Source organism: Onychomys torridus, chromosome 22 (assembly GCF_903995425.1).
Source record: "Onychomys torridus chromosome 22, mOncTor1.1, whole genome shotgun sequence".
NCBI lineage: Eukaryota > Metazoa > Chordata > Mammalia > Rodentia > Cricetidae > Onychomys > Onychomys torridus.
In genome coordinates, this window is record NC_050464.1 from 41,516,634 (window position 1) to 41,528,701 (window position 12,068).

The 12,068-nt window shown below is 46.0% G+C and overlaps 1 protein-coding gene across 10 annotated transcripts in view; it reads right to left on the reverse strand.

The window, feature by feature from the left end:
- The window catches only part of Pitpnb (phosphatidylinositol transfer protein beta), a 54,978-nt gene that overhangs the window by 28,686 nt on the left and 14,224 nt on the right, over positions 1-12,068 (reverse strand). For all 10 annotated transcript variants that reach the window (XR_004943480.1, XR_004943479.1, XR_004943478.1 and 7 more), the window contains 3 exons: positions 11,551-11,558; positions 10,832-10,906; positions 8,822-8,905 (listed from right to left, as the gene is read on the reverse strand). Coding sequence is in view for 7 of the 10 variants with exons in the window: in XM_036171717.1 (XP_036027610.1) it covers positions 8,822-8,905; positions 10,832-10,906; positions 11,551-11,558 (167 nt within the window). In the remaining 3 variants the exon portion in view is untranslated. The remainder of the gene's footprint in view (positions 1-8,821; positions 8,906-10,831; positions 10,907-11,550; positions 11,559-12,068) is intronic.

The following is a 12,068-nucleotide window of genomic DNA, read 5'->3' on the forward strand; positions in this document are numbered from 1 at the left end:
AAAGTATATGTTTTTCAAGAACAAGCAAGAGCAGCCACCTCAGACTGGAAGCTGTTGTCTCCTCTGTTCAGGGAGCTACTATACCCTGCACCCATCACACTGGCTGCTAGGTTATAAGCCTCCCACCTCTGTAGGCGCATCATGAGCAGAGCTCCTCCAAGTCTCTCATACACATCAGTGATCAGCTACAAACTTTTAAGATGGAGCCAACTCCTGCAAGCTGCGCGCTCCCCCCCCCCCCCCACACACACACATGCACACAAGAGCGAAATTGCAGCTATGTGGACAGACTGATGGCTTATCCTGGCCATCAAGATGCCACCCCCACTGGTTAACCTGGAACTTTGGGTGAGCTAACCCAGAAGAAAATGTCAGCTCAAAAGCTAACAAATAATAATGATCCCACATGGTTTGAATTAATATTTATTAACCTTTTCCAGCCAGATTCTATACTAATTTTTAAGAGGGGGGGGACCCTTAGTAGACTGTTCAGGAAATATATTCTTCTATCTCTTAAAGATTATGCAGTTGTTTTTGTTTGTTTGTTTTTTACATATAAGTAAAACTACCAAGACTATCAAATACCTAACGTGTAGACATGGTCTAACAGAACTCAAAATTAAAAAAAAAAAAGACAATGCCCAGACCTTTCCAAAGAGCCTGCTTCTGAAAACCAGGGACTAATGAACTAGGAACTGCTCATCTGCCCTAAGTAAATTAACAATGCTCTCTCCAATAGCTCTAGAAAGGAAAGCTGCCAGCCTGCCTTGGGATAAAGGTTGGGCTTTGACCTCCAACTGAGACTCTTCTTGCTTCTGGATTCCTACTCACTGTAGTCTCTCATCTGCGTGTAGAACATGTTTCCCACAAGTGAACAGGAGCTGTCACTGGGACAGTGACATCTGTGTCTGTGTCATCAACAACTCACTTCCCCTGAGGGGGCCTGTGTCCTCCTAAGAAGGACATGGTACCACTAAGAGGACCCCAGGCTTGTTGCCAGACCCTGTGTGGAAAAAGCTGCTTACAAGAAGTTTTTCTCCTGGAAAAAGATGTATGTGTACAGTGAGCTAGAGTCCAGAATCAACGACCCCAGGATCCTGGTCCAGGCAGTGGAGTAAGTACCAGGGCACAGTAGCATTCCAGGACCACACTGAGAACTTGCAGGGGGAAGGCAGAAAGGAAGAAGGAGCTCTGACACACAGGCAGGTGAGGAGAAAGGGCTCAAACGAGCAAACAGTACTGAGGAAAGCCCAGCAAACTTCCAGCAGCCCCACTTACTGAGTAACCACAAGGACAGCTGTTCCAAGCTCTACAGAGGACCACTGTGGGAGGGCCCTGTGTGCACCCTTTCCTGTGACCCAGAAATAGGTTCCTCTTCCTGTCAAGGAATGACATCTTCGGTGATCTATCGCCATGTTCCTAAAACTGTGTCGTTTTTGGTTTTGAAAAAGTACTTTGGCCACAAATAAAAATATCACAGTTATACTGAAACACGAGGGGGAAAAAATGTCATCCTCTTTGAACCTGCTGCATTTTAAGATGGGGAAAAATATTGTGTATCACTATACTGAGCTATATTTTTCTATTTTAAAATACGGTGCATGAGTGTAAAAGCATAGGTATTTGTATGCCATACCACATGTGTGGGGAGCCAGAGAACAACTTGCAGGCAGTGGAAATTTTCTTACACCAAGTGCATCCTGGGGACTGAACTCAGGTTTGTCAGCAAGCTCCCTTAGCTGCAAAGCCATCTCAATGCACTACAGCACTATTTCTAAACCATCCTTCTAGCAATCTAATACTTCTGAGTTACTAGTACAGCCTTTTTACTGACTTCCAGAGACCCATCCTGGAGGTTACAGTCACACAGCATGCATTGAGCCAGGAGAACGGCTGACGAACTCTTTCTCATTTCACATAAATATCTTTAAATGTGGTTCCAATTTCTCTTTTTTAAAACTCATTTCTTTCAAATGACTTTCAAAGTGAAGGTCTCTGCTGTGAGTGGTGTGCACACTTCAAGCTCATGAGCCTTCCTCTCCTGGGAAGTGACTTTTGTATACAAATCATGGAAAGCTACTTAGACAGAGTGCTGGGCATGATTAAAAGGGCCACATTCAGATTTCATACCTTAGGAAGCAAAGCAGAAGCAGATGTCAAGTGCTGCCTTTGTGTACGTTCTGGACCCAAGCTGAGGCTATGCGTGAGCATCTCATCAGGGCAGTTAAAGAAGACCAAACATTCCGCTGTGGTTATGCACCAACAACAACCTTAGAAGGGGCAATCTTTAAACTGACATTTGGATGTTTATGCTACACATATGACTCTTTACAATCCAGTAAGACACTTTTTACCCTGAACAGAAACAGATCACAAACAGCAGCTCAGAGTCTGCGGAGCAAGCAGCACCATGTGTTTCCCATGGTGTAGGACCTGGAAAGGGCTGTAGCAGCAGCACTGTGTGCATTACTGCCTGCACGGTAAAACCTAGCCTTTCTGAGTCTCTTTTCCTTCTTTCTTTTGATCTTGTGTTTTTGTGAGATGGGGGTCTCCCTACGTTGCCCATGCTGGTCTCAAACTCCTGAGCTCAAGCAACCCTCGCCCCTCAATCTCCTGACTTCCTCCTTTAAAAATATCACCAGCAACAACAAAACCAGTAAACAATGACAGGAAAAAACCCAGCAAAGCACCCGGAAAGACCCCCACGTCGGGATGCACCTCTTTCTGGGGCTGAAGTGCAAGTGAGCAAGTGCTGCCAGGGGTGTGAGCAGGAGCACAGGGGCTGGGGCGTAAGCGGACAGAGGTGTTCTGCTGGACAGACAGTGTGCTCTGTGACTGCTGGACTCGGGGAGAAGGACCCTTCCTTGAAGGGTACAAACCCTTACTGGCACTGCACTTCAATGCCTCTTTCTCTCAAAGAGGAAGTCAGTTTTGCAAGGTGGATACAATCTAAGGAGCAAAAGAAAGTGAGTGAGATACTTATATAGAAATACCAAGCAGCCCACTGGTTTCTTTAAGAAATAATATCTCGGGGCTGGAGAGATGGCTCAGAGGTGAAGAGTACCGACTGCTCTTCCAGAGGTCCTGAGTTCAATTCCCAGCACCCACATGGTGGCTCACAACCATCTGTAATGAGGTCTGGCATCCTCTTCTGTATCCCTAATAAATAAATAAATCTTAAAAAAGAAAGAAAGAAAGAAAGAAAGAAAGAAAGAAAGAAAGAAAGAAAGAAAGAAAGACTATCTCTAAACCAAGTCTTACCAAAGTTTCCCAAAAGGTGCCAACAAAATGCCCCTGATAACCCACACACCGACATACAGGTGGTTCCTACAGCGGCTGTGCTGTGAGCCTAAGTCACACTGACGGACTTTCACAGCAAGTCTCCTCTAGGGTTTTCAATTCTACAGACATGTTGAAGTGCTCAGCCTAGTATGCAGGCACACCATGGATCAAATCATAGTCCGTCCAATACATGGTAAAACAGAGCAAGTCCACAAGAGTGAAATGTGAGCCACCTAGCAGCCCAGCAGAAGGGGAGCCCTAAGGCAAGCAGGACTCACTCTGGACTGAAATGTTTAGACCAAACCCATCTGCAGTGACAGAGAACTCCCACCAGATGGAGTGAAGAGATTCAAGCTTCCTTTCAAATTCTTGTTCTTCTACTCTCAACTATTTCACGTTTGCCCCGATTGACAGGCCTTGGCTACCTATTTTCTCAAAATCACAAGTGTAACTGGTTTGTTTCTTATAAAATAAACACCAGGAAGAAAATAAATGAAAATAAACCGCTTAGTTTTGTTGTTAAGAGCCTGCGCTGAGCTGAAGAGATGGATCTATGGTGAAATCGCTTGCAGCACAACCAGGAAGCAAGCGTTCCGACCCTAACACCAGGCAGCTGTGTGTGTCTCCCATGGACCTGTAACCCCAGCATTGAGGGGTGCAGAGAGGAGAATCTCTGAGGCTTGCACGGTTCAAAACAAAACAACAAAAGCAAACCCACCAAGCTCTGGGTTCAGATAGAGTTCTGGCCTCAAAAGAATATGGTGGGGAATTAAAGAAGATACCTGATACCCTTTGCTCTCCGTGTGTACCCAGGAACTGTACACAAAGAAATGAAAAGCAGTTTCTAAGAAAGAGAGAAAGAGGGAAAGCCAGCAAGAAGCAAGCTGGTTCACTCAATGTAAAGCAAAAACCCAGACTTAAACCTCTCATTGAGCTGGGGGTAGCGGTGGGGATGACCAACTTCTCCAGGAATCTCAACTTGGAGAATCCCACTGCCTTCAGAAGGGCTCCTGAATTTCCTTTTTCCAAGCCACCACCAATACATTTATTTGTGGTACAGAGTTAACTCCTTGGCCACAACTCCACAGAGGTAGCCAGATCTGGCAGGGACTAAGGTGATAAAAATCTGTGAGTCATCTGACCCACATATAGCGCTGGGACCATGAAGGTAGTAGAAGAGTTTTATTTCAGAACCACAAAGGCAGAGCGTACTGCTATTCAAAAGTTCCACACAGGCCTAGACTCAAAGGTGCTTCTTTGCAAAGCTGAGGATGAAGCCTGCTTCTAGGCTGCAAGGGCTAGCTGGGGCAGTGGTGACTCAACCCTCTGGAGGCAGGACCCCATCTAGTCTCATAAAGTCTTACTGGCTCTCAATTCTATCACCATTCCATCTCCAAAGAAGCATAAGAACTGGTGGCTGGCATGAAATGCACTCTAAGGACAGCCCTGTTCGTCCAGGGATTCCTACTCTGCAGTTCCTCAGGGAACCTCTGACTCACTTCTGACCGATAAATCACTGCAAAGATGAAAAGTCACTGAGGTTATATTGCCTGGTCGCTGACTGGCCATCTGTAAGACCGTAATAGAACTAATACAGCTAAAAAGGGCATCTCCAAATCCATTTCACATGTCTTCCTCCTGCCTGACAGCTTATAGACACTCCATGTATCAAAACCCTGTTCTCCTTTTTCAGACACTGGGTATCATACATAGGGAAGCACATCAGACTGGACTTCCTGCTCACCCCCCAGACTATTTAGGAGGGCTCTCTATGGTACAGAGCACTCCTCCCATCCAGTAAGTGTAGCCCTCTCTCTTACGTGTGCCTCAGTGACTCTAGTCATCGCCTGGCCAACAGTGAACCCTTAAACTGCAGTCTCCAGTCCTAGGTTTCAAGACCCGTCACACAACACTGGAGAGTCAGGTCAAAGGGCATACACAGTGGTGATTCCGATACATCAGTTCTGCGGATTCTCGTACTTGGCCATAGGTCAAATATGAGACTATTTCCTGATAAATCCCACTGTGGTCAAACTGACACCAGATGAATGTTTATTCCAGTAAAAACTGTTGCTTGCACAGGCTCATCTTAACATGGTACCTTCCCCCTTTCTTTCCTGCTCTTCCCTACCATGAAATCACCACAGGAATTGTGCAGAAGCCTAAAGAACATGCTAACAGCAGGACTCCTCCCTGAGGTCCAACTTCTATGCAGAAAAGACAGACACATGAACCAAGCCTGACATGAGAGCGTTGCGGGCAGGAAGCAGGTGTAATACACGCCCCTTCAACCACTGCAACCCTACCCATCTTGGCCTTCCTGGGCCTGAGTCCTTGGTGATCTTTTGTCTCCTGCAGCACCATGGACCTCTACTACTTAGCTAGATCATAGTACTGGACTGGTCTTACCCAAATGCAAGGCACTCCCACTAACCTTGGGAAGCTACCCCACAGCGGAGCTGGCAGTATGGGAAGTGTGCAATGGCATGCTGTGTCAACACTGCCCTTTAAAGCTGCAAATACCTTCTTTTAAAAAATACTTTTTATGTATTTATGTGTGTGATTACTCTGTCAGTTTATGTGTACCAAGTACTCATGCAGGCCAAAATGCATCCGATCCCCCTGGAAATGGAGTCAGACAGTTGTGAGCCACCTGACGCGGCTGCTGGGAACTGAATCCAGGTCCTCGGTAAGAGCAGAGCTCTCCAGTCCCTCAAGCTAGGTTCTCATAACGTCAGGTCTGACATCCTACATGGTATCAGTTGCACTTTCATTATCAGGACTACGAAAGCACATTGACCAAAAGACCCGCAGTGATACCAACGTCAAAGCAGCCACAATGCCCAACAGTGATGAAAGCTTGAGCAAAATGTGGTGTATCACCCAGTGTGATATTGTCAAGCCTAAAGAAGAGGTGAGCAGCAACACACACTACAATACAAAAAAATCATGCACAGTCTAAGCAGTACCCAGACACAGCAGGCCATGTGGTGAAAGAAATACTCAACAGGTGAATCCCACCGGTTGCAAAAAGCTGGAGTTAAAGAAGGAGTGAGGAATAGGGGACAGGTGATCAGCAGAGAGTATCCCCTTGGAGTAACAAAAATATACCGGAACTAGACAGTGATGGTTGTACAATTGTGAATACACAATATGCCACTGCACTGTACATGAATTTTTAGAGGATTCAAAGGTTAACTTTTATGGTGTGTGCATTTTATCACAATAAAAAAACGGGGGTTGGGGATTTAGCTAGGGTTGGGGATTTAGCTCAGTGGTAGTGCAAGGCCCTGGGTTTGATCCTCAGCTAAAAAAAAAAAAAAACAAACAAACAAACGGGGCTGCAAATTCATTGTGCTCTGAATCTGTGTTTACTCATATCTGAAGTGTGAATTTGCAAACAGGAGTTAAGAAGCCTGGAAAGCGAAACCACAGAAAATTGGGTTGAGGAGATGGCTGGGCAGTTAAAAAGTGCTTGCTTCTCTTGCAGAAAATCAGAGTTTCCCACACCAAGCAGCTCACACCATAACTCCAGATCCAGAGGACTTGACACCTTCTTCTGGCCTTCCAAGGCACCCACATGCCCATGTGTGAGTACATGCATACACACATACGTAAACACACACACACAAAATAAATCTTTGTATACACACAATTTAAAACAAGAAGAAAACTCAGGTGAGCACTCACACAGTGTCTAGTGACACCAGGGCACAGTGCCACTAGTAATGACAGCCAGACCTACACACACTCCCCTCGCTGCTACAAGCTGCCCACACTGAGTGCTGTGTGGTGGTCAGCCTCACTTTGTACAAGGTTAAACAGCTGTGCACACCACCTGTGCAGCCTTTGCAAATGCAGACCCTTCTCACCTGCAAGATAGCAGAGCAGAAGGCCGCCTTGGCCACACTCTCAGACACTGTCTACTTCTGTCCTAGGACAAAAGCAAAAACTCCTCATGCTCCCAGCAAAGCCGGTCATGTCCTATGCTCTACTGAACCATGAAGGTCCAGGTTTAGATGATGCCACCATTCTATTCCGCCTGGCAAAGACACCCCAACAAAAGAGCAGACGCCATCTGAACGATCCTCACTTGAACTGATTAAAACAGCCTCCTTTACATAATTTCAAAGGTGGAAATAGCCTTGAAATTGAGGTTAACTTCAAATCACAGAACAATTAAAAACAAACAAACCAAAACCCAGGATCATCCCCACTATTCAGTGCCCACACATTCTGTCTAGCCTAGTCACTATCCATTTCAACCCCAGGTGTTTCTGATAAAGGTCAGAGACCTTTGTTTTAGAAGAGTGAACTTTAAGTTTCATAGTGAACCTGGACATTTTGTATTTACTTCTGTCCTGTTGAGCTGATAACACTGCTCAATTCAGAGACTCTGCACTAAAAAGAGAAATGGCAGAGGACACTGAACACCCTACCCTGTCCATTGTTGGAGCCCACTAGGCTTCCTAGGGGCTGTACCCAGCAGGACTGCACAAGAGGTTGATTGGACCACGGGCCTGGGCACCAGGTGACTGTAACTAGCAAAGGGGAGGTCTTTTGCTCCACCCCTTGGCATTGTTATAAACAGTGCTTTGGAATAAAGTTCTGGGCCGGTGGGTAAGGATCCTGCCCACTCGAGTCTATCCTGTGTTTTCTCCGCACTCTCTATTTCTAACTAAGTCTCTTATCCCTCATTCCTCAAGAGCTCCTGGGGTGAATAAGTGTGGAGGCTGGTCCCCCACAGTCCATGACAAACCAAATCAGTGAGATACCACAAAGCAGGGGACGATCCCTGGCTACCCTAGCTATAGAATGTGTACAGCTGCACCTGCAGATCAAGAGGTACCCACATACTCTGTTGTATTTAAAGGCCTGAGTTAGTCTTTACAAACCTCTGGACACCAAAACAAATGAGGGTCTTCACCTGACGTGGAGAGGGGACACTGAGTCACAAGAGGCAGGCACAGATACTTACACTGAGTAAAAATCAAAACAGCTAGCAAGATGGCTCAGTAGGTAAATGGTCTTGTCACCCAAGCTGGATGACTGAGTTTGACCCCGTAACAACCCATGTGTAGGTGGAAGGAGAGAACCAGCTCATAAGTTATCCTCTGACCTCTATGTGTGCTCTGCGATTGCATTGAACACACACATACAAACGATCATACACCAGATGTTTCTAACAAGACTAGCCTTAACTGAGCTGATGAAATATTATGTAAGGAGGACTTTTGCTTTCTTACTCACACACAGGCAGTATGACAGATCTGTGGGACTTTAAAGCAGCAAACAGAATACTTTTGGAAACATTTCTTGAGCAAACACTGTCCGATGTATGCAAGATACTCTTCCCCTTCTTAAAGGGCCTGCCTACAGCTCAGAAAACGGCCACTTTCTCTTCCTCCATGGCCTCTGTTGCCTAGACCAGACCTGAGCGCCAGGATCATTTCAGTGTAGAAATGCAGACTATGTAAAGACAGAAAATAACTTTGAGATGTGAAGAGGACACATCAAGATGCCATCAAACAGTACTCACTGCTGGTTCAACTTGACTTCGATCTGCAATGTCTATGTGGACAATTTCAACAGTTTTCCATGTGTTTGGATCTAAACCATGAACCTGTGAGAAACAGAAAACTTTAGTGTGTTCTTTTTCAGGAAGGCACTCCATTTCCACAAGTCATCTTAGCTTGAGTCCCTTGGCGTAGAGTATGGGATGACATCACTATTTCAGGAAGCAGCAGCTGGCCGTCTTGAGACCTGGGCAGCTTCTACTCTTTGTATTACTGTCACTCCCCAAAGAGGGTGGATGAGAGATCCGTCAGCGCTGTTTTATAGCAGTACTGAGAGGTGATTCTTGTAACAAAAGGTATCTTGCCTGTTTAATGTAAATGATACAAGCACCGTGGCTTGGAACCCTTAAAATCTACGCTAGCAAAGGTAACGCCACAACCAGACTTCAACAAGCTGCACTAGGGCATGGAGCCCCTCATGTTGTGTGACCCCAACCACAAAATGATTTCACTGCTACTTCATAACTGTAATTTTGCTACTGTTATGAATTGTAAGTATCTGTGTTTTCTAATGGTCTTAACAGAGCCCTATGAAAGGGTCTTTTGACCTCAAGGGGGTCTCAACCCACAGGTTGAGAACCACCGGGCTAGAGAGATGGCTTAGCGATTAGGAGCACCAACTGCTCTTGCATTGGGTCAGAGTTCAGGTCCCAGCACCCATGCTGGCTGACTCACAACTGCCTGTAACTCCAGCTGCAAAGGCCTTGGAAGCTTGTGACCTCCTCTGGCATATGCACTCATGTGCACCCACAAAAAAAAAAAAAAAAAAAAAAAAAAACAAAAAACAAACAAACAAAAAACCCCAAAACATAAAACAATTAAAAAGAAATCTCTAAGAAAGAGAAGGCACTGACTGTTCTACAGCCTGTTTTCAGTGTGTCAACTCAGTTATTTCTCAAACCCGTGAACTGTTTTAAAACAACAGGTAAGCCCATTTGAAAGCTAGAAATGGGATAAAGTCACACAGAGTATAAAACATAATTGTTACATATCACTTCATTTAGACCCTTTATTTTAGAGAACTATAAAAAACAGGTGTGGCACATGATCAACTGACAAGCACACAAAAATTAAAATTTAAGTTCTATGAATGGGCACCAATAATGAAACAGCACAGGAATAGAACAGTGTGACTAGAATTTAGCCCCTCAACTAACTCACACTCTAGGATGAGGGCAGGAACCCTGAATGTGGTGTGCACTGGAAGGCAGCCTGCTGGAGGCCTGAGCACACACACTCCGAATGACTTCTAGATGCCGTGCTCCAGCTACAGACGCTTCTGAGACCCATGGGGCCAAGGGTGTCAGGGCTTGCCAGATGCCACCCCAGCTCCTGAGCAAGCCTTCACGGCTATTTCCAGAACCCTGGCAGGTGTTCTTGAAGCTCAGATATGAATGAACCTGAACACGCTTATCATAACCTAAGTCAGGAGCTTGGCAACATCTTTGCAAACAAGCACCTTCTCACTCCTGCCCTCTCGTCCTCTCTGACATCAACTGGGGCCGAGACAAGTGGAGTGGAAAGAGACATCAGAATGATCAACTCTGCTGAGAACTGCTCTGGTGAGCAGAAGAAAACCACCAACCCCAGGTAAGAATGAGATCCAGCACCAGCTGTCACCCACATCCTCCTTGCTGCAGTAAGAGAGCTGCTGATAACAACAGCGATCTCACAAGAGTCCACTCAAGCATCGAGGCGGGACTGACAGAAGCAGCCAATCTGTATCTGGCTGGCTTGCCTCACCCCAATGACACAGCCATGCTGCCAGGAGCTTGTTTAATCCAGGGTTATCAGGGCACTGAGGAGAGAGGACTGTTTCCAGTAATTCCCATTCCCACAGCCTTCTCACTCAAGGGCAGCACGGGTACCACCCTGATGGTGCTGGTAATCAAACCCGGAGCCTTGGACATATGGACCAAGGCCTCCATGAAGCAGCTATACCCCGGCCTTCTGAGTGCAGGGTGGAAACTTACATTTTCTAATGTTCCTAAGTCAGGTTTGTGCCATGTTTCGATTTTGATGAAGAAGTCGTCTTTCATATATTCATTCTGCAGAGAACACAACAAGAAAGTGATGCCCCCTTCACAGTTCTCTGGAGTCTTTCCCCGCACAGCACCCCAGTGTGGATGGCTTTCCAAATCCAGAGCCATTAGCTTTCCATTTTGTTTTAGATTTATTTTTATTTTATGTGTATGAGTGTTTTGCCTACATCTATGTATATAGCCACACATGTCTGGTACCTGCCAAAGTCAGAAGAGGGCATCAGATTCCCTGGAACTTGATTTATGAGCCACCATGTGGGTGCTAGGAACCGAATGTGGATCCTCTGGAAGAGCAGCCTGTGCTCTTAATAACCAGGCTGAATCTGGAGCTCTAGCCCCAGCTCCCGATTTTTAGAGGCTTGATGGGTACAGCAAATGATGCTTTTACATAATCCAAGCACTCCCACTTGTGATGCAGCACAAGGGCCGAGAAAAGACCGTGAGGTTTGCTGAGCAATCCTGTCATTCAGAGTAAGCAGCAAAAGCAAAGCAGAACCAACCGGGAGGGTGAGGCAAGCCGAGGACATGGGAGGTGGGAACAGCAGGGGAGGGAACGAGACAGGCCATGAAGCAGTGGAGCTTAAGCAAAAAGCGAGCAGCAGCTAGGAATCAGTAGGATGCAAAAACAAAGTTTAATGTGTGCTACTCACCGTTACAACTGAGGCAGAGAGAAGAGGCGGGCAGCAAAACAGGAAAAACTTCAATTAGATGGAGTCAAAACAGCCCGTCCCCGTATTTATGTCAGGTGGACTAAGCTATCCCCAACACATAACACTTAGTAGCTTATGCCTTCAAAATGGGCTCTACACAGGCGACACCAAGAGATCCTCAATTTAGATCATGGAGGACAGAGACAACATGAAGAATAATCTACCTTAATTCAAAATAATGCTAATAAGACTATCACAAAAGCATAACATCATTTATGAAGATGGTTTGGAAAATCAATCTGTGACATCCTCCTAGAGTGCTGCTGGAGCACACCAAAAGGCACCTCTGGGTGTACATGACCTTTATGCTTTGTGTTTACTTGTTCACCCCAAAGCCAGCAGTGAGCAGGACTTCCATAAGGCTGTCATATCTGGGAATGAACCTGAGGGGTACACAGAGGTCTGAGGAGGAAACCAGTGACGTGTCCCTCTCCTCACAAGGGCAGCAGGGTGCAGTG